At 35.4% G+C, this 20391-nt stretch overlaps 6 protein-coding genes across 7 annotated transcripts; 3 read left to right on the top strand and 3 right to left on the bottom strand.

The window, feature by feature from the left end:
- The first annotated feature begins 1327 nt into the window (after positions 1–1327).
- LOC149932039 (diphthine methyltransferase) lies at positions 1328–3872 on the top strand. Of its 2 annotated transcripts, XM_090157457.1 has the most exons (7): positions 1328–1494; positions 2054–2178; positions 2243–2508; positions 2582–2748; positions 2995–3133; positions 3209–3363; positions 3439–3872. In XM_090157457.1, exons 2-7 carry the CDS (start codon positions 2056–2058, stop codon positions 3588–3590), a joined length of 1002 nt encoding a protein of 333 aa, XP_090013583.1. In that variant the 5' UTR covers positions 1328–1494; positions 2054–2055; the 3' UTR covers positions 3591–3872. The 2 variants fall into 2 exon arrangements, with proteins under 2 accessions (XP_090013583.1, XP_090013582.1); XM_090157456.1 differs by lacking the exon at positions 1328–1494 and having other exon boundaries at positions 2001–2178.
- A 33-nt stretch (positions 3873–3905) lies between these two features.
- On the bottom strand, positions 3906–11243 carry LOC149932040 (uncharacterized). The gene is made up of 25 exons (XM_090157455.1): positions 11145–11243; positions 10838–11054; positions 10695–10772; positions 10542–10640; positions 10350–10480; positions 10177–10282; positions 9997–10114; positions 9837–9934; positions 9609–9774; positions 9439–9540; positions 9345–9376; positions 9100–9285; positions 8835–9035; positions 8549–8743; positions 8273–8485; positions 8080–8194; positions 7856–8012; positions 7591–7793; positions 7344–7489; positions 7035–7267; positions 6772–6971; positions 6530–6712; positions 6279–6372; positions 5869–6055; positions 3906–5809 (listed from the first exon to the last, which is right to left on the bottom strand). The coding sequence occupies exons 2-25, from the start codon at positions 10862–10864 to the stop codon at positions 5483–5485; spliced, it is 3597 nt and encodes a 1198-aa protein (XP_090013581.1). The 5' UTR covers positions 10865–11054; positions 11145–11243; the 3' UTR covers positions 3906–5482.
- A 1247-nt stretch (positions 11244–12490) lies between these two features.
- RpS2 (ribosomal protein S2) lies at positions 12491–13824 on the top strand. Its single transcript, XM_090156123.1, has 4 exons — positions 12491–12608; positions 12804–13029; positions 13090–13531; positions 13595–13824. The coding sequence occupies exons 2-4, from the start codon at positions 12805–12807 to the stop codon at positions 13762–13764; spliced, it is 837 nt and encodes a 278-aa protein (XP_090012249.1). The 5' UTR covers positions 12491–12608; position 12804; the 3' UTR covers positions 13765–13824.
- Positions 13825–14030: 206 nt separating this feature from the next.
- Positions 14031–16708, bottom strand: frtz (WD repeat-containing and planar cell polarity effector protein fritz). Its single transcript, XM_090155195.1, has one exon. It carries the CDS (start codon positions 16629–16631, stop codon positions 14187–14189), a length of 2445 nt encoding a protein of 814 aa, XP_090011321.1. The 5' UTR covers positions 16632–16708; the 3' UTR covers positions 14031–14186.
- Positions 16682–18201, top strand: LOC149932043 (THUMP domain-containing protein 1). Its single transcript, XM_090155197.1, has 4 exons — positions 16682–17123; positions 17184–17342; positions 17407–17878; positions 17947–18201. Exons 1-4 carry the CDS (start codon positions 16932–16934, stop codon positions 18009–18011), a joined length of 888 nt encoding a protein of 295 aa, XP_090011323.1. The 5' UTR covers positions 16682–16931; the 3' UTR covers positions 18012–18201.
- LOC149932044 (soluble calcium-activated nucleotidase 1) lies at positions 17996–20037 on the bottom strand. Its single transcript, XM_090155196.1, has 3 exons — positions 19103–20037; positions 18833–19036; positions 17996–18772 (listed from the first exon to the last, which is right to left on the bottom strand). Exons 1-3 carry the CDS (start codon positions 19812–19814, stop codon positions 18402–18404), a joined length of 1287 nt encoding a protein of 428 aa, XP_090011322.1. The 5' UTR covers positions 19815–20037; the 3' UTR covers positions 17996–18401.
- Positions 20038–20391: the final 354 nt, after the last annotated feature.

Here is a 20391-nt window from a genome sequence, read left to right on the forward strand (position 1 = left end):
TCTGCTAAATAACTGGCCTTCAGGAACAAGTCCGAACGACTTTTTCCGCATTAGTACAAACCATGGAGGAAGAGAGAGGAGGCTTTATGAATAACCTTTTTACCCCAGGAGCTTGATGCCAACTCCCACAGGATAGGAGAGTGGGGGATGACAAAAAGGGGATCAGCATCCGTTAACTCTTACGGCCTGGCTGCACGTTCTCTAGTTGGCTCCCTCTATTTTTGTTGAAATTGTTGCCCGTTGAGAAATTACACCGAGTACGCCTAAACACTAAAAGAGGGCGCCAAATAGGGAACGCGTGAGACGGCACGAAAACCGACGGATGCTGATCCCCTTTTTTGTTAGTCCCCACTCTCCTACCCTGTGGGAGTTGGCATCAAGCTCCCGGGGTAAAAAGGTTATTCATAAAGCCTCCTCTCTCTTCCTCCCAGTGCTTCCACTTTGAGGGTATTTTACCCCTTTTCACGTAAAATTGACCCCGAGAGGGATTTTTTTTCGAGGTAGAGGGTAATGGGTAAAATGAGGGTATTTTGAACATTTCATTGGAAATTTAAGGGTATTTAATTTTTTTTTTAAATAATCTACCATGAAATATAATTTCCCTTTTTGACAAAGTGTAACTTAGTTGGCCGTAAGTGGAAAACTGGTTTTGCTTATGTCGAGACCCTTTTAGGTTCTTTCTCTGTTGTCAGCTTTGCCGATTGGAGCAGACAAATATATTGTTTTCGTCTCTTAGTAAGCGAATTGCATACCTACCATTAATATTAGTGTCTTTTTCTTTGTAAAAATTAAAGAAAAAACTGTGATAATTAAACTACATTGTTTATGGGAATTTTCAGGGTATTTTTAAATTTAAAATGGGTAAAAGTGTGTATTTTATTGTTTGATTCTTGTGGGAATTTTAAGGGTATTTTTGAAATTTGGAAAGGGTAAAAGTGGGTATTTTTCAGCTTATGTCTGAGTAAAATGATCTTTTGGAAGTGGAAGCACTGCTTCCTCCATGTACAAACTGTATACTGGTAAAATTGTTCCTAGTTTTTATTCATTTCGAGATGAAAATAAAAGTATTATTTTCTTCAAGGCATTTGTTATTTTTGTTTTAAAACGTCCCAAGTAATTGTTTTACGCAAATATCATTGTTTTTAGTGTTTTGGAAAACACTAGTCCTAAAAGGAAAATTCAATTTTCGCGACCTGGCATCACTGAGCGAGACAGCGGATTGCACGAATCTCATCACGAGCTGTTCTGAGCTTACTCTTGGCCTACCATTGGAGGGTAAAAACTCATCAAGTGCGCCCGGAGAGCACTCGAGATCGCTTAGTCGCTACCAAGGGTTATTATCCTCCTTGGTCGCTACTTAATGCTTATTGTAAAAAATACCCGTTATTTTGAACTGGATCTGAAGGAATTTCGTTATTTTTATTGATAGTAAGATACTAATACGTTATTTTATGTTTTAATAATGAGCCAAAATCCTCAATATCACCATAAAAGGTATGTTACGTAGGCCTTAAAAGTAAAATTAATGTTAATAAAGTTAGTTACGTCAAACTTTTTTTGGGCCAAGGCTTACTTGTTAAAGGCTTTTTCTTTTACGTTGAGAGTTACTTTTTTTCTTGTCTTGAACTTAAAAAGGTCGAACATAGACGATGACTCTAGATCTACTGACTCACCTGGTAATCCTGGTACACCACGAAATATAAACATAATGTCGGAAGACTTAACCATATTATCTGCCACTCAAGCAGCTGCTGTGGGCCTAGCTCACCCACAAAATCCCCATAGTGGTACTGCTTTAGGTATTGCAGCATTACGACAAGCTCCACAATCAAAATACGCGCAGCTTCTCGCGGTAATTGAAGAGTTGGGCAAAGATATTCGACCAACTTATTCAGGCAGTAAAAGCTCTGCTGAAAGACTTAAAAGAGGGATTGTTCATGCCCGCATTTTAGTTAGGGAATGCTTGATGGAGACAGAAAGAAATGCGCGCAGCTAATTATTTTAATGTCTTTATCGTACCCTATGTTTCATGTATTGCCCTCCTGTAATAAAGAAATGTCCATTGAAGAACCAAATACCGTGTGGTCTACTACTGTTGAGCACTACGCCGATGTTGTCTCGTGGTTTCCCGCTCCTTTTCACAATACATTTTTATGTGGGGAATATGAACTAATTGAAGTAATATAACTACTAGTTGATGTTAACTATCGAAAGATATTTTATAGTTTTTTTATAATCATAGGATAAAGATAAACGAGTTGGAGGGATTTTAGTTTATAAATTTGATGGGAAAAATGAATGTACTCTATATCAACAAATTCCTTCAGCTGGTGTTTTGGATGTTAGATGGTTGAGTGACAATGTGAAAACCTATTTAGCCTCAGCCATGTCTGATGGAAATTTATCATTGTCGTCTCTCAATCCTGAGAATGGCACTTTAATTGAAGAACAGTGTTTTCAATCTTCAAACAATTGCAGTATTGTTATGTCATTAGATTGCTCAGAGATGTAAGTTCTCAATTACGAGTACCTCCATTTATCCTATCACACAAATTTACATTTGGTTTCTCAATTTCCAAAGAGATGTTGGACTTGTTGCGACCTGTGATACAACTGGTTATTTAACTTTGCAAAATGTATTCCAAGTTCCAAGCACTAGTCTAGATAACATAACCCAATGGAAAGGTCACGAATACGAAGTATGGGCCATTGCATTTCACAAACACAACAGAAACATTCTGTATTCTGGTAGGCCTTGCTTTTCAGAAACACTTCATTTTGAAAATGTTTGGCATTTTAATGAAAAAATGACAAATTTGATTTTATCAGTCATTCAGGAAAATATTAATCACATCAGTAGTATGAACTATTCAAGCATTTATCATTCTATTCCAAAATTTGGACTATACAAAACAACTGTCAAACATTTTTTCCATTTGCACTATTATGATTGGTTGTTACGGAGTGTATTCTAAATCTGAACCACTTGTTAAGGTGGAGATGATTGTTCACTCAAATGTTGGGACCTTCGAACTGATCTCGCAAAAGCGGCCTTTCAAAGCCAACAACATTCCATGGGTGTTACGAGCATTGCTGTCTGTAGCAAATCAGAATTTCATTTAGTTAGTGGAAGGTGTGTTTTAAATTTAACCACGAATTTAATGACACTTTTGCTACCATCATATTAAAATTAACTTCTCTTATAAAGCTACGACGAATATGTAAAATATTGGGATTGTCGTAACATGAAAGCCTGCTTAAAAGATACCAAAGTTGGGGGAGGAGTTTGGAGATTACGTTGGAATTCCAACGAAGATATTTTGGTAGCCGCGTGTATGCACAATGGGTTTAAAGTCCTAAATAGTAAGATTTTTTAGTTTATTTTATGGGAAAATCAAAATATATCCCACAGTTGTTAATATTTTGTCATTTTTGTAGGTGATCTTAACGAAATGACAAGTTACACAAAACACAAATCACTCTCTTATGGGGTTGATATAAAGCAGTCCCCGCTAACAACCGGCTTAACTGATTATTTAATAGTTTCTTGTTCATTTTATGATAAAGAACTTCATTTATGGAAAATCTAATTGTAATTAACAGGGTCATGAATTTTCTAGTTTTTTCTTTTTACTAACTAGTAAAGAAATTAACAAAATATTGTAGGTAATTCTTTAATAATACATGGTGACACTTCCAAAAAAAAACCACCTTAATTTATGCATTTTTTTAACATTGATTTATGTTTAAAAACCCACGTAACAAACTCTTCTTAGAAAAACAGCAACACTTTTATCAACTCTATACATTTTTTATTCATCTCTAAACCATTTGTTCTGTTATAATAGTTTCCCCTCCCCAATTAGCCATTACTTTTACATTGAAAGAAGCTAGTACTATCGTAGCCGCAAAAATGTAAGGCTTACGAGGTAGGCTTAATTTTTCTCGGTTATATTTCTTGATTGTTAAATATTGCACTAGTACTAATAGTAGGAAAAAATAAAATAAAAAGCTAACTATATTATAGACGCTATAGAGTTCTTAGGTTGCGTTGTTTAAGTAAGCTTGTTAAAGCCATTTTTAGACTGTTTCAAGAATTTTCAATAGGTCTCAATTTTTTTTTCTAACACATATATCTACATCCCCATGCATCTTTTATAAGTACACTTTTGTCGTATTAATATTGAATGTCCCCGTGCCACATGCAATTGGGAAATGCTAAACACTTTCTCAAGATGGGACAAACTTGACTAGTACAAAGTCGAAACAATGTATTTTTTTCTTTCACTAGTAAAATTTAGTCATTGTAGCTAAAATTCTAAATACCTTAACAATTTAAAAATCAAATAAAAACTACTAAATACCATTTTTTGTTAACAACCCACTGTTAAAATTTGCTTATTTTTAAATAAAAAAATTAAATGCCTTTGTCCAATTCAGCTTTTAAAAAAATACAATAAAATTTTACCAACTATTAATTAGGTAAAATAATCTTAAGTGTAAAAAAAAGTTGACAATAGGGTCCACTCTCACGATACATTTTTTCGCAACTTCACTATTATAATAACATCAAGTCTTACATAAATATTTTTAACTTAAAAAAGTGCATATACATACGGTATTATATAAATCTATATAAAAACCCAAACTACATAAATTAATAAAAAGTCTCAGATCTGTGAAATAATTTTCTTCTTTTGAGCTATATTTTCCCCACAGACAAAACGTTTTTCGGGTTTTTAAGTAGATAATAGATTTTCCTTCAGTGCGATAGTCGGAGATAAAGGCATTAGCAGCTCCGCCGCTTAAATTTAAAATGGACAGAACTTCGTTTTGATAAACTCAACACGCAGAATTTTAAGTTATTCGCAAATATTTAAATGGAGTAGTAATGCCTTTAGGGGTTGAAATTAAAAGAAACATAAGTTACTTTTAAGATAGTGTTCAGTCTTTCTCCAGAACTTGGAGGTGTCGAGGTACTTTAATAAATTTGCTGCTTAAAAAGAAAGGAACTGTGATACAAAAGGAATGGAAATAGAAATGGAATACAGCCGTTTTATAAAAAAAAAGGGAATGATATACGTTATTTGAGAGAAGAAAACACAACCCAAGTCGTAATCGCTTTAGTCTGAGTTTCTGTTGGATATTTTTATGCATAGTCTTTTCAATAAAATTGTGAATTAGGCACAATCAGTTCCCTTGTTGACCATATATTTTAGAAATGGAACGAAAACCTTGTTTTATACAAATTACGAATGGCTAAGAACATTATGATATGCCGCGTCAAAATGCCACTTTTTTATGGTCCATTGACTAATATATCGTTGGCACCCGTGTTTAAGAGACTTTGGTTATTTATAAAATATGTTTCCCTTATGGTTTAAATACCATTTATCTGAAGCTTAAAAAAATTAAAAACAAAAGGGGTAAAAAAATAAAAAGATTAGTTAAAAACGAAGCTGCATAGAGGCGTGGCCTTATGTCAAACAGTTGTGCTGTAAGAGCTGTGGCTGTAAGTCACCCTTTGACCATCAGGTTCAATAGAAATGTCCTCGGTCGAAGCCAAATTGACTACTATGCTTCCGCTAGTTCTCTGACTGTATGTTGTATGGCTTTGACGATCATCAGAGTCCTCTTCCAAACTTGAAGCGTTTATACCTCTATTTCCAATATTAACGCTTGGGCTTCCACGACGTAAAGCTGGGCCTCTTTCGTCTTCAGTTGTAGTTAAGCTGCGACTGTCTGCAGGGGAGAGATCGCTATTTTCATAAGTAGCCCCTGTTGAGTTTCTGCAACCATCTTGTATTGCCTGAAACCGAATAAAATATAAGTAAATTTCACCTGAGAATAAAATTGTTTAATTTTTACTTTTAACACGTCTTGGCAAGTAGAATGTTCTATTGGTACCGGATCCTCATTTTCCCGATTGAAAATTATGACAGCAATTTCCGCAGGGTGAGGGATTGGTAATGGAATCAGAAGTTTCTCTGAAGCGTAAGATCGAATGTGAGCACCCTGTTTTCTTTTCTGTTTCTTCCAAGGGTACCTCCAATGGCTACAACAGGAAGAAATAAATTGGAATAAGCCGATCAGATACCCAGTTAATTACATACTAAAAAAGTATAATGAACCAAAGTTATCTAATAGCTATAGCTTTAATATAAGTAGAAAATTCCAAAAGGCTTTTATAATGAATGTTGAATAAGGGGATGATAACTTAGGCTAGAACTATCGCTTTCTCTTTCGTCTGACTGGCTATCATTTTAAGTCTAATTTACCTTTTCTTCACTTTTTTGTTGACTGTGGTTGTGTAGTTCGATAAAGGATTGAAGGATGTGATATCCAAGTACGGAGCATGGACATGTATATTTCCTGTTATACAAGAGATATTTATTTAGGTTTAAACCTTTCTATCAAGGCATATGCCGAGGACACAAGTGATTTAGGTTACGCAATTTCCAGATAATTTAAGTTAGCAGGGAGCAGCGCAACCACACCAGGCTCTGCCACTGCATATGTATTACTATACCCTTGGGCGTGTGTATCGTGTTTGAAACATCAATATCCAAAGCTTCGTCTAAATTTTGAAGCATTTCTTGGTATCTATTCAAAGATACACTCTGTACTTCTAACCGGTAAAAGAGATCATTGTCATCTAAGGGTGTTAGAAGATCAGTTGAGAATACTTCAGAAAGCAGTTGAGCTCCCAATCCTAAGTTACAATTCCTCATTATTTCTTCCGTAATTAGTTTTCATGACTTTATACATTACCGGGCCAATCTCGATACGCCAGACCTCTCTCTTCCCAAAAATTTTGTTCAGCGCAAGGCATACGACAGAAAACGTGAATAGGATAAAACTTTTCGAGCATAACTGCTGCTAATCTAATTGTAGTTTGTAAATCGCTTGTCGTTAGTTTAATTCTTGTTTTCATAGTCACATTGAGACCAGTGTGAAGTTCTTTCATTCGCCTTGAAAATCCAAATGATTTATTGAAAAAATCAAACTACCAACAAGTAACTTTTGAAAATTACCCTTCAACTTGTTCGCTAAGATTAGATAGTAATTCCTTTGTTTGACGTTCTAATTGTAAATAGACTCCCTCCTTCACCAAGGAAGCCGAGAAGGGTTGAAAGCAATTTTGCACAAATTCGCTGTATTTGTGTTGGGGTTGCTTTATAACTCTTTCAACAGCTTCTTTATAGGTATTTAATTCTTCACTTTCTAGCCGAGCTTCCAACGCTGCTAAAGCTTGCTCGGGATAAATCTAATATAAACACATAAGCCTTGGTCGTCTTTTCACTAAAACAAAAATCACTGTACAAGAATATTTAAATAATTACTCGATAATAGTGGTTATTGGAGAGGCCAGGCCCGGCTATACGCTTAACCATCCAAGAGTTAGCCGCTGGAACTCTGCCTCTCTTTTTAATTATCAAATGGTAGATTGTCGCATCCCAAACATACCGCAAACCTCCTCGAATAAGAGCTGTTAATGAAAAAAATTAGTATAGTTTTGCTAAGTCATATAGTCAATATATATACTGTATAGTCAAGATTATACTTTTCTTGATTCAAAATAAAACACACCTAAGAACATAACTATAGCAGCCAATGGACAGAGAAGTACGGCAACGCAAAAAGCAGTTAAAGGCTGCAAAATTCCTTGTAAAATTATGTACCAGAAGAGAGTTTCGAAAAAGATGCAGATTTTATTTCTAGATTCCTCGGGAGAATCAAAATCATATACCAAAACCATGAAAAAATGAAAAACCAGGGTGGTTACTGGAACCCTGAAATAATGAAAGCAAGAGCTATTTGGAAGTTCTTATAAATTGCAATTATTGGAAATTACCAAATGGTAGCTGTCACAGCTCCAATAAGAGAGAGGGTGGAAACGATAAAACAAACCAGAGGAAATAAAGTCATAATTCCCAAGGTCCCCAATAATCCTTTGACAAGATAATTCCATAAACGGTTTAAATGGCGACTGAAACCTTTTCCAACAAATCCTAAATAGAAAACATAATGAGTAACCAATTATCTACTTTAAGTGGTTTAATATTTCAAAATTTATACCTGTATCTGGTCTCGATTCAAACTCTGTTCGTGATTTTGATATGTGTCTCCAAAGTTTGAATAATCTTGAACAAGTTGTGTGAGTCAAGGAAGTTTTTCTTGGACTTAACGATCCCTGCAAAATATTTCATTCAATAAATCTGGTATTTTATTAGACACAATTACTAAGCCAGAAAAATGAGACATCCATTACATCGAGCTGGCTTAGTTCCAAATCAGGCATGAAAGGTTTAACGGAAAAGAGGGCCCGAAGGCTAACTGGGCTGCACCAGGGTATGACCACCCCAAGAAGAAACATTGCATTCCAAGTCCAGGTCCATGTTCTGAAGAAATAATTGGCCCATCGCCAACATGGCCACTGAGTTGACGTTACATAGATCTTTTCTTTTTCAACCAAGAAGACAGGCTGATAATGAAAAAGTTAGGTAAGATTCTCATTTCTTGGGCAATTGCATGGTAGAGTATAGACCTGATTGGGGTCTGCCCGTGGTTGAGCCATAGAACTAGAAGGAACTTGACAGATAACCGTAGTTAACACTTCAGTTTGTCCATGGAACACTCTTCTAACTTTCCACTTTCTAGGACACCAAATTTGAGTCTGCCATTGGTAACAACGAGTCGGTTGTCTAACTCGCCCAAATTCTTTCTTCAACACTGGTTCCCTCTAAGAGTGTCATGGAGAATAATAAAATGTTAATATGTTATTAAAGCAATCATTTTGTGTGAAAAAAACTTAGAATTCATAGTTTTCATACTTCTTTCATAAAAGCCAAATCCCGCTGAAGGAAATAAACCATTTGGTGCAATTTGCGATGCTTGCAGAGCAATATTGCTTCCACGTGAGCATCCCATTTATGCTCTTCCAAAAAGTATTCCTCAGCTTCATCCAGCTCATTTCTCACCCACTGCGAGATTAGCGACAACAATGGATGAGTCAATTCCAATTCTTTCTTTAACTGTTAATTATAATTTTATTAGAATTAAACTTAAAGACTTTTGAGAATGTGTAAAATTTATTACATTTTCCAAATGTTTTCGGAGCTTTCTTTCTATATTATCAATGGCTCTATGCATTAGCACAATGGATTGGCATTGCTCCACTAATAATTGTCCCAATCCAGGTTCTATCGATTCAATGTCAGGGTTGGATAAAATAGACGCAAATACTCTATGAAGATATTCATCCAAAACAGCCCCACTAGCTTGCTATATAAAGTGCATAAAAATTATTGATATAACTACAGCCTGAAATTAAGATAATATACTTGTTCAATTTCTTCTTCCGAGAGTTTTTTCGCTAATGAATGAAACAAAATTGAATTAGAAATAGAGTAATTTTTTTAAATACAGAACACCTACTCTTCAGTTCAGCAATAACTCTTTCTCGAAAAGGAAGAAACCAATTGCGCGATTCCTTTTCAAGAATAGAAGCCAATATAGAGTACGCCTGACGAATGAGGGCTGTGATAATTAAAGGAAAAATTAATATTTACGCTTGTTTGGTCTCAAAATACGGCATTTATTTAGACCTTTATTGAAGAGTCTGAGGTCAATTTCTTTCCCTTTCGGAGTTTGATACAAGGAAGGGACTGGCGGAGGTTTTTCATTCTCCAATCTATATTTTTCCATAGTTTGTTTTCGAATTTGGTGTCTCACAAATTGGCATAAGTTATCCAAGTCATCTTCCAAATTTGGCTATAGAAAAACAAAGTTTTATGTAAAATTCTGTCTAATTGGGTACGCATTGTTATATTTACCCTGACAGTCAGTTCAGCTACTAAGTATTTGCTTCTCTCTTCTTTAACTCTAGCTGCTAAGTTTTTTGATACCAAAAGTGGAACTCCGAAGAAAATATCTGTAAAAAATATATAGTTAAAAAAAGGTTACAGAAAATAAAGATATACAAATTTCAAATACCCAATAATTTAACGAATCCATTTAATAAACTTTTGAATGAAGATTTACAACTAAAGAATGGGGAGCACAGGCGATTTCGAGCGGTTATCAATATTAATCTCAAAGCTAAAGCAAAATCCTAAAGATAAAATTTAAATATTAGTTTGATTACTAACACTAAAACATTTTGTAAATAAAGACCTGCAATATTGTTTTTTTAGTTTTGTAAGTCCCTTTTTGAAGTAGCTGACTGAGTTTCCAACTATGGTTTTGTCCTGGAAAGTTCACACTTTCGACTTCAAATTCCCTGCAGTTGAAGAAATAATTTGAATAAATATTCTTCTGTAATTAGTTATTAAAAAATTAATTATTACCCCGAATCTCTGATGCTAAACAGTTGTTTTTCGTGAAGTCTCCTTGGTTCACATTTTACATCTAAGGCAACGACTTCTAATTCATCAAACGATGGTGGTACAAAAACATCTCTCAAATTTAATGGTTTTGGCTACAATTTATATTTTGGGATTAAGTGCTTTTTCCTGTAAAATATTTTTGGATGTGTATACCTTTCTGTTTAACGAATCCCCTTCTACATTAGCAACAGCTAGTGGGGGTGGTAAAACTATAGGAAACGTTTTCCAATGAAATAGAAGTTGTTCCGCTACCTGCATATAACAAACATCAAAACTAATTTAACATAAGATTAGTAAGTTTTATACTTTTTTAATCGATTGAACAACTTCAGCAGCTGGAGCTGGTAAATTTTCCACATTTATATGGAAATGAAGAGGTTCTCTCTAAGCCATAACAATAAAATGTTTAAAAAAAGTAAAGTTAACAATTTGAAACTTGAGAAATTTACCTGGGGCTCAGCTGCTTCAGTATCCATTTAAATTAAATTTTATAGAACTGAATTTTAAGCCATCACAAATTTTAAGTGTAGGTCACAAAGTAGTTAATCCATTTTGCAATTTGTATGGCCTTCATTTATAATCGTAAAAAATCATGTTGGAATGCACAGTGGAAAAGGTTCAACCAACATTTTGTCACATATAATTTCCTTTAACACGTTATTTCACCTATTTTAAATTCAGAATTAGAAATTATTTCTGTGCAATGTTTTAATCATTATTAAATTGAGTAATTAAAATATATAAACAGTGAGGTACTGGTTGACGGAACACGCAAGTGTCACTTTTTTCCGTCAGTAGGTCTAAAATAGACCAAATACTTTGACAGGCATTTTCCAGCTACGTTGTGTTTAGGAACGTAACTGTTCGTTTACGTGTTTGAAGCAGTGTTGTGATTTTCGTTGTCTGGTCTTGAAAATCGAATTGTACTACCAACGTCAGAAAAGTATCGATTTCTGAAACAACTATCGTACCCTTGAAAATTAGCGGGAATTTTGAAATTGGTCGGAATCATAGCTGGCGTCAGGGTTATAACCATAGAAATCTCATAGGTAACTAGAATGCTGCCGTGTAACTGGCAAATGGACCAAACGCCATGGCAGACGATAGCCAGATCTCAGCCAATCAGAGCTCAAAGAGTGGTTCTGCCAAGAATTTAATGTCACCAGAGAGAATGACCTCAGCTAGCTCCCGCTATAGATACGCGGAACCATGGATTAATCCCTGGCGGAACCAAGGAGGATTATTATCCTCCTTGGCGGAACCACTCTACGGCCTCTCATTGGCTGAAGGATCAAGGCGAACTGGCATCAAGCTCGGCCGTAGGCGGCAGCATTCTAGTTACCTATGAGATTTCTATGGTTATAACCATTGAATTGGGAATAATACTGCTAGAATTACAATTACCATTTCGGTTGCCATGGTTACGCGGGACCTGTTCTGAGAAGACTGTACGATTTTCATCTTTATAATTGGGCGGTAGCGCCATCTATATTTTGTAAAGTTATATGATTCGCGCAAAAATTCAATTGCAATATAGTTGCCACCACTAGAGACAGATGCCGCCATGGTTGAACGATATAGTTTAAAAAGTCTCCATATTGAACTAAATTGGTCCCGCGCTAGCCAGATTTATTTGTACCTCTATTTATTCCCAACTCAATGGTTATAACCCTACTGGCGTGAAATTGGACAACTTTATCTAAAATTTTTTTTTAATAATTTTAATAAAAGTTGGTCTATTGACTTTTTTTGGCTTCAAACTGAAAGATTGCAATTTTAACCGGTTTTAAACTAAATTTGAAAATTAGCCCGTTCAATAATTGTAAAAAAATTATTTGAACAATTCTCATTTTTCCGACGGGCGCTTCCGCTATGGAATGATCTTCCAGCTGAAATCGAGGAATCATCAACGTTAGAACAGTTTCAAGTTGTAACTTTCAACTAAAATTACGTGACTATCTTAAACTTTAAATTTAAATTTTTGTTAATAATGAAGAGTTTCGACTCATAGAGTATAAGATTTCTATGCTTCGACTATTTAAAAAAGGATAAAGAAAGAAAGAAATTATATCAAAAACTGTCTCGAAATTATCGAAGTTAAAGTTAATTATCGTATGTCTGGCAACGCTGGTTGCGAATGTGAGATTGTTGCGATACATCGTGAAAAACTCGTTGTGAGTTATAAAAGTTTTCGTCATTTCAATTTCTGTAACCACGCAAGTGAGTGTCTCTTTTTGACTCTCAATTTTGATCCATAATCATCCGTATCATTTTAGTTAATTTTTTATAATCTAACTTATGTAAAGTTAAATTTAACTATTTTTATTGGTTTTGAGATTCTTATTAATTAGGAGTTGTAGATCTTTCACATTTTATTTAGTGCAAATTGTTAAGCCTTGTAACTTTTTGTTTAAGCATGGCGGACGCTGCTCCAGCCGGTGGTCGAGGCGGATTTCGTGGAGGATTTGGAGCTGGTGGAAGGGGTCGTGGTCGAGGCCGTGGTAGAGGCAGAGGAAGGGGTCGTGGTCGTGGAAAGGAAGGAGAAAAGGAATGGGTGCCAGTGACCAAACTTGGTCGCCTTGTCAAGGATGGTAAAATCAAGAACCTTCATGATATCTATCTGTTCTCTTTGCCCATCAAAGTAAGCTCATTTTCATCATATATATGATTGGCCGTTAGTTAATGTGGTAATCTTTTTTAGGAATATGAAATCATTGATTTCTTTCTGAGTTCAACCTTAAAGGATGAAGTATTGAAGATTATGCCTGTGCAGAAACAAACTCGCGCTGGCCAACGTACTCGTTTCAAGGCTTTTGTAGCTATTGGAGATTATAATGGTCACGTTGGTCTAGGAGTGAAATGCTCCAAAGAAGTAGCTACAGCCATCAGAGGGGCCATCATCTTGGCAAAGCTCTCGGTCATTCCAGTCCGTAGAGGATATTGGGGTAACAAAATTGGTAAACCCCATACCGTACCTTGTAAGGTTACTGGTAAATGCGGGAGTGTTCTTGTGCGTTTAATACCTGCCCCAAGAGGAACTGGAATTGTATCAGCACCTGTTCCAAAGAAGTTGTTGCATATGGCTGGAATTGAAGATTGCTACACCTCTGCCAGAGGCTCAACTGCCACTCTTGGCAACTTTGGTAATTGCATATTAACCAGGCTATGAGATGTGTTCTTACCTAATAATTTATTTTATAATCTAGCCAAGGCTACGTATTTAGCCATCCAGAAGACTTTCAGTTATCTTACTCCAGATTTCTGGCCTGAAAGAGCTTTGAGCAAAACTCCTTACCAGGAGTTTACTGATCATTTGAAAATTAACCATCAACGAGTTGGTGCTACCACTGCTCGAGAGGAAGCACCAGTTTATTAAAAGGAAGAATTGACTCTTGTAACCTGTTATGGGTTAAATAAAGACCATTTTTCAAGGAAATTTCGTTTTGGTAAACATTTTGTCATAACAAGAGTATCACAAAAATCTTCAAAGGCCTGAATTGTATCTTAATGCACTTTAATTCCCCAACCAAAGTCTGTTTGCATACTCAAGTTCGAATTATCCCTCATTGGTACACACAATCAAAATATTAACCATGCCCCTATAACACCAGATTTATATATAATTATAATCAACTGCACCAGTTTTGAAAAAATATAAAAGCCTTAATTCTTTATTCCATTACATGAGTATTAAAAATTGGCTAGATTACACAGTAAAAAGTGGGTTAAAATACAGATTAGTTAAAACCAAATATTAACATAAAAAATGCTAAAATCAAAGGCAATTCTAATTGTCCATTAGACTACTCCGAAGTGAACAAATTGTATTCGCGTTGATTCAATTTCTAAGTCCTGTTCTTTTGATTTCTCTTTTGGGACATCTTCCGGGGTAACAACTCTCGAGCTTCCAGGTTTGGCAATTGTAGTGTTTATTTTGGGTAGTTCATTTTCATTGGTAACAGAGTATTTTTGAAATTGGTCCAAATTAGAATAAATAGGTGTGGAAGGAGTAGATATCGCCCTTCTTGGTGGTAAACTAGGAGCCACCAATTTCATTTGACTAAGTCGAGGTACTAGAGGTGGTGGTGTAGGCATAGGAGGAGGTAATTCAAGTTCAGATCCATTGTTTACAGATGATTCTTGGTTATAAGGTGGCCAAGGGTGTAGTTGAAAACTTTTTGGTTGATACAAAGGGACTTGAGGAAAAGACTTGGAGATGGGTAGCTTCGTCGTTGTCACATCATTCAGAATTGTAGGTATTTTAGGTCTAACAGACTGCCCATCGCTACTTGAAGCAAAGGAGTCCAAACTAGGCAGAATTGTGGGTGATAATACTTTTGATTCGCTGCCAAGACCATTTATTAATGGCAATTCATTTGGTCGGAAGTTGGACATTCCTTGTTCGGCTAGATCTTCCTCTGATAATTCTGAGTAATCTTCTTCCGTAGTTTCGCTATCACAGCTAGTGCCAGGGCTCATGTGCGTTTCAATTTCAGAAGCTTTAAGTAAAGCCACATTGGCTAATGTTTTCTCTCCTTTTACGGTGGCTATGTTGTGTAGATCCAGAAAGAGATCTCTACACCCCAAATCTACTGCCAAGAGAAAAGCCTTTTCAAATCTTTCATGCCTTAGCAGACTGTGAAAGAATCGTCTAGCCAGTCGTCCAACTTTGTCCCTATACTCTTCAATCACAGAGTCTGGTAAAGGGTGACTCGTATCATAGAATGTACCCAATGTCGCTTCTAATTGAGCTTCTACATCGTGGTTCAAGGGTTTCTTCATTAGGCAGTTGAATATGTTGTTCAATATTCTAAAACTCATTTCCGGTTGAAGGTTCCAATGCAAATTGTGTAAGATGGAAATGGCTTCGTCTACCGAGCTATGTTTTAAGTGTTGAGCAACTAATTCTAATGGGGTTAAGAAGCTATTTGACATTAAACCTAGAGTCAATGACAGAGTAGCTATTGGACCATTTTCAAAAATGATACACAGAGTATTTGAGCGTTGGTCATTTCCTTCCCAAATTAATCTTAAAAGTGCAGGTTCATTTCTAAAATAAGTTGATAATTCTAATTTTTTAGTGAATTGTATATCTTCTGCCAAAAATTGCATTTTGATGCAGGAAAGTCCAATGTCAAAACATTGTAAATGACCCTTTTCACTAGCTACAATGGCTACAGAACCTCCAGGGTGCCAAGCTACTTCAATGGGAACGAATAACGAAGTAGTTAATCTGGTGATATGTCTGATTGAATCGTAAAGAATTATAGACATATCGCTACAAGCTAGCAAAAGTCTGTCTTCATTAGGAGACCATTGAGAACAAACTACTCTACTGTGCAGGGGAATTGTGGTCAGGGAAGACCTTGTGAAGCGCCCACGAGACACTTGATAGAAGCAAACATTCACGCTAATATTTTCTAATTTAGTTATATGTTCCTCAACAGTTAAGATTTGACTGGGGTTTATTTTGCTAAATGTTGCAGAGACAAGTTCTCCATCAGTTCTTGAAAAACTAATTAATTCCAGAGATGATTCACCTAGCGCGTAAACTACTAAATTAGCTCTTTCTTTGTCAGATGATACTGGCATCCAAGGCCATATTTCACCATTTCTTGTAGACCACCATATTAATGCCCAGTCTTTTGTTGAATTTATAGAGACACGACGGTTGAGTCTTCGACCAATGGGACCAATAAGTTCTACAGTTAAAATTTTTGGTTCCAAATGAGATAGCTTGTCTAATTTTTTTCCTTTGTAATATTTCCCAAAGTACATATAAGTCATTTTAGGTTCTCCATAGAGAATTAACATGTAATGCTCTTCACGAATAACATCAGTGATGTGTTCCGAAGCTAATTTGCCTAGCAAATATTTGTCAAATGTGATTTTAGCAATGTTGTAATGGTCCTCCACCAGTTTACACTGAATTGTAACAAAGAGACTGCTTTTAAGGAATATATTCAATCCATTTGGAAGCCATTGTACAGCTACCAAGCTATCATTGCCCAAAATATCTTCTAACTCCTTTAAAGAGTCTCTAATTTTGTCAGGCCTTTTGTTTCTTGGTGTCCATTCGCTGCCACGTGTTTTAGCAAAAAGTTCTTTGCTCTCAATATAAGGATGTTCATTTGACACCACGTTTTCGTTCTTATCATGGAGCTGATAAGCGCCGATATCTTCATCTTTTATAAAGATGTTATCCTTCAAAGTCCAAAAGTGTAATTTGCATATTAGAGCCATGATTATATAGTTTCCGTCCAATCTGGAACTAATTCCGAATTTGACGTTTCAACGCAGGATCTCCCGGCGACGTATGATCGGCGACATTTTTGATTGCGTTTTTATAGGGTGAAAGGTCATTGAAATGAGTCCAATAGGTACCGCGTGACGTGAGTCAGAAAATCATGGCTACATTTTCTTTGGTTTTACAACGCTTGTCAAAGTCATTTAGTTGATTTTCTCTACATTTATTAGAACTGGAGTCCTATTCGTATTGAATTTTATGTTTCTAAGAGTTTAGGTACATTTTGAATAGTAAAAATGAGTAACAATAGAGGTGGGAAACGGTCTAAGAACTATTATATTAATTTCAATAAGAAACAGAAGGGTAATGTTCTAGCTCCAGGTAGTAAAGGCTTCATTTTAACATGTAACATGCAAGAACAAAGTGCGGTTAGAGAAGCTTACAATATTCTTAATGAATATGCTGATCAGTTATACGGACCAGCTGAGGTATAATATAACTTTTCATTGAATATTTATCCCATAATATTATATTACATCACTTTTGAGGTGACTGAAAACAAGTCTGAAATTGATCAAGCTTCTGAATCTAATATCGAAGATGATTTGGAGGCAGAATTAAATGCTCTAAAGAATGTTACTCCTAATAAAAGGCGTTTCTATCAGTTGTATACAGGAGTTAAGAACGTTCTTTTTGTTCAAACTGAGGTTAGGAGAAAAACAAAATCATTACTTGCACTATATAATTAAAAGATGTTTGTTTCACTTTTAGATAAATGATCCGTGTGATTTAGTCTTGAAAATTTTAGAGGATTTGAAGAAAACAAAACAACAGAAAACGAAATTTTTGTTACGTTTAATTCCAGTTCTGGATACATGCAAACCATTTATGGAAAACTTCAAAAAAACTGTTACTGAAGTGTTAGATTTTTTCTTAGTTCATTATCAATTGTACTCAGAAGGACGAGCTGTCGGTTACGCGGTTCAATTTAAGGCTCGTAACAACCACAAATCCCTCAAGAAAGATGATGTTTTCAACATTGTGAACGAAATTGTTAGAGATAAATGTCCCTCGTGGAAAATAGACTTAAATAGCCCTGAATTAATATTAAATGTTGATGTATTAACCAACGCTTGTTGTTTTGGAATACTCCCTGATTATTCATTATATAAAAAATATAACTTAATAGAACTTGTTAAACAAATGGAAACAAAGACTGAAAAAACAGTGGAAGTTGAAAAACGTCAGTATTTATTAATCAAATGAATTAAAATCTTAATTATTACTTATGACTTTTCTAAATATTTACAGAGAAAATTCAAGAATCAGATGAGAGTCAGAAAGATGAAATATTGGAGAGTGAAAATAAAACATAGAATTTGTTGTATTCTAGTTCTGTAATAAACTTGGGTAAGTTATATTTACCTTGAAAACGTGTACATGAATAGTTATGACAATTTAAGTGACATGTTATATAATATGCAAATGTGGAGGAATATTATAGGTACAGGTATAAATGTAAGGGGACAATGTGGAGGTATATTATGGGTACATGTATAAATTAATTCAAACAAATTTAATTATTATGGTAAAACTATAAAGCTACATTTTAATTTTCAAAATTAAAATTGTCAATAAATAACCATGGAATGAAATACTGAATTTCTTCCCCTTTTTAGTTAATTTTCACATAAAATTGTGACATGTCTTGTTGAAACACTTTCTCCATTTAATTTTATAAATTTCTCTAACAGTTAAATTATAATTTAAATAAATTCTATTCCTTCATACTTTACATTTCCTATTTCTAATTCAGGGAACCAAACTTCCCCTGTTATAGTGAATACGGTTATATACGTAGCTACTCTGTTATTGTTTTCTTCAGACTTCAATGCTATAATGACTTTATCATCAGTTCCGGGAACAAATTTAAAAGAACTAAACCCATGTGTTGGTAGTAAAGGCCCCACAGTCAGAGCATTAACAGTTTTAAAATCCGCACTGGCTCGTAATAGGATATTAGTTCCCCTCTTCTCATCATCTTTATCGTTGTATTTCAAATTGCTAGCTCTTCTTGGTAAAAAGAACCATTCTTTATGATGGTCACTCCAACACACAGATTCGTGAATCATGTAGCCTAAAATTTTAAAACATTTGTAAAAATTTGTTTCTCTTGGAAAATTTATTTTTAAATAACCTGGATGTTTTATTCCAGCTTTAAACATTAGGTATAAATAAACTTCTCTCCAGGCTTCGTGCCTAACTTCACCGGAAGGCGTAATTATTTTTACCCATTGTGGGTCATAATTTAAAATTTCACCAGCTGGTGAAGTCCATTCTTTGCCCAGACCTCCGATATACAATTGACGGTCTTTCACAGTTGCCCATTCTCCTTTAAAGCCTATAATATTGATTCAAGATATTATTATATATCTTAAAAAATATTTCAATATAAGCTGCGATCAACCTTTAGTAATTCTCCCATTTCCATCAGATAAAATGGTCCATGGTATAACTTTATCATTTGCTATTTCATAAACTGTCCCTGTTCGATCATCTATGGTTAGTAGACGGCCGTCAAAGGCCACCAGTTCGGATAGCTCCATTCCCCTACCACCCAGAGCAAGATTAGACTTAAGCTTTATTTGTTCCTTATCCCAACGAACTTGAGCCTTCTTCTTTTCAATATCTATTATTAGCCAGCCTCTCTTGAAGTAGGACACCCAGGTGTCTGCTTCTTCAGAAACTTTTGAGGCAGTGTCTAAATCGGATATAATTGCTATCCTGTATTGAAGAGCTCCACTGGAAGTTCTCTCGGGTTTCGTAAATGGGTAGGTTGAGTTATATTGTCTAGTTTCTTTCGTTGGACACATCTTTTCTTTAAAAGATTGATCAAAGTATTTGGAAGGTAGAGCATTATGATGATGCAATTCATCATGAGCACTCAAATCACTGATTAAAGGGCTACGACTTTTGTAATTGATGGGTAACAACGTGTATAGTAATACCAAGCAGGCAATCCCCACTACCACAACCGCGGCAACAAAATGAGTCTGAAGCCTTAGTGTTGAATTACCAACGCGATATGCGGTGGGCATTGTAATTGCCTGCCTCCAGTCCTGTATTGTAGAACGCATCGCTTCTTGATGAATTAATGGATCTTTACCGGACGAACGCATTACTTGATGTCCTCCCAGTCCCAGACAAGAATGCAGAGGCTAAGGCTTATATTTTGACCGAAAGTTCGGTAAGAAATTAAACGGAAAATACGGCGTGGATATCATCATTTTTCAGTTAGATAAAAGTGTTCAAAGGTAAAACATATGCCACGCTACATGGAATTCACGTTTAGGGGAATTATGCTGTGGGTTTTCCTTCCCGAATGACGATTGACGAGTCTCGGATTGGACAAAGAATATAAATTTTTTGGACCGGACACTGTCTCTCATGGACAGCGTTGCCAGATGTAAAAATATAAATTATGGTATTAAATTCTTCGCAAAATTATTTCACTGGCTATAATTATGAAGGCTAGTGTTGAGGGTTTGACTTTTAATTTTCAAGATCAAACTACGAAAAATTGCCGTTGGGAACGTCAAGATTTAATAGGCCTTTCAATGAAACCTGTTCAGCACTCGCCATGGAGTATTAACATTCCGCGCCTGGACTAACAGATTCCTTTTTGTATAGTCTTTGTCACTTGTGGTCGCTTGGTGCCTGAAATAAGGAAATATTTTTAACGCTGTAAACGTTAGG

The sequence above is a fragment of the Leiobunum rupestre genome, chromosome 8 (genome assembly GCF_980474605.1).
Source record: "Leiobunum rupestre chromosome 8, qqLeiRupe1.1.hap1, whole genome shotgun sequence".
Classification (NCBI taxonomy): Eukaryota; Metazoa; Arthropoda; class Arachnida; order Opiliones; family Sclerosomatidae; genus Leiobunum; species Leiobunum rupestre.

What these genes read in the sequence shown, in the direction of transcription:
- LOC149932040 (XM_090157455.1), bottom strand. Translation starts at nt 10,864, where the DNA reads ATGGATACTGAAGCAGCTGAGCCCCAG. An exon ending in TTTAGCATCAGAGATTCGGG is followed by an intron (nt 10,283 to 10,349) that starts GTAATAATTAAT and finishes CTTCAACTGCAG; the next exon opens with GGAATTTGAAGTCGAAAGTG. An exon ending in CCAATAACCACTATTATCGA is followed by an intron (nt 7,268 to 7,343) that starts GTAATTATTTAA and finishes TGTTTATATTAG; the next exon opens with ATTTATCCCGAGCAAGCTTT.
- LOC149932043 (XM_090155197.1), top strand. Translation starts at nt 16,932, where the DNA reads ATGAGTAACAATAGAGGTGGGAAACGGTCTAAGAACTATTATATTAAT. An exon ending in AGTTATACGGACCAGCTGAG is followed by an intron (nt 17,124 to 17,183) that starts GTATAATATAAC and finishes ATCACTTTTGAG; the next exon opens with GTGACTGAAAACAAGTCTGA. An exon ending in TTCTTTTTGTTCAAACTGAG is followed by an intron (nt 17,343 to 17,406) that starts GTTAGGAGAAAA and finishes TTTCACTTTTAG; the next exon opens with ATAAATGATCCGTGTGATTT.
- LOC149932039 (XM_090157456.1), top strand. Translation starts at nt 2,005, where the DNA reads ATGTCTTTATCGTACCCTATGTTTCATGTATTGCCCTCCTGTAATAAA. An exon ending in TCATTAGATTGCTCAGAGAT is followed by an intron (nt 2,509 to 2,581) that starts GTAAGTTCTCAA and finishes CAATTTCCAAAG; the next exon opens with AGATGTTGGACTTGTTGCGA. An exon ending in TTTCATTTAGTTAGTGGAAG is followed by an intron (nt 3,134 to 3,208) that starts GTGTGTTTTAAA and finishes TCTCTTATAAAG; the next exon opens with CTACGACGAATATGTAAAAT.
- RpS2 (XM_090156123.1), top strand. Translation starts at nt 12,805, where the DNA reads ATGGCGGACGCTGCTCCAGCCGGTGGTCGAGGCGGATTTCGTGGAGGA. An exon ending in TGTTCTCTTTGCCCATCAAA is followed by an intron (nt 13,030 to 13,089) that starts GTAAGCTCATTT and finishes AATCTTTTTTAG; the next exon opens with GAATATGAAATCATTGATTT. An exon ending in TGCCACTCTTGGCAACTTTG is followed by an intron (nt 13,532 to 13,594) that starts GTAATTGCATAT and finishes TTTATAATCTAG; the next exon opens with CCAAGGCTACGTATTTAGCC.
- LOC149932044 (XM_090155196.1), bottom strand. Translation starts at nt 19,814, where the DNA reads ATGCGTTCGTCCGGTAAAGATCCATTAATTCATCAAGAAGCGATGCGT. An exon ending in AAATGGGAGAATTACTAAAG is followed by an intron (nt 19,037 to 19,102) that starts GTTGATCGCAGC and finishes TCAATATTATAG; the next exon opens with GCTTTAAAGGAGAATGGGCA. An exon ending in AGCTGGAATAAAACATCCAG is followed by an intron (nt 18,773 to 18,832) that starts GTTATTTAAAAA and finishes TTAAAATTTTAG; the next exon opens with GCTACATGATTCACGAATCT.
- frtz (XM_090155195.1), bottom strand. Translation starts at nt 16,631, where the DNA reads ATGGCTCTAATATGCAAATTACACTTTTGGACTTTGAAGGATAACATC.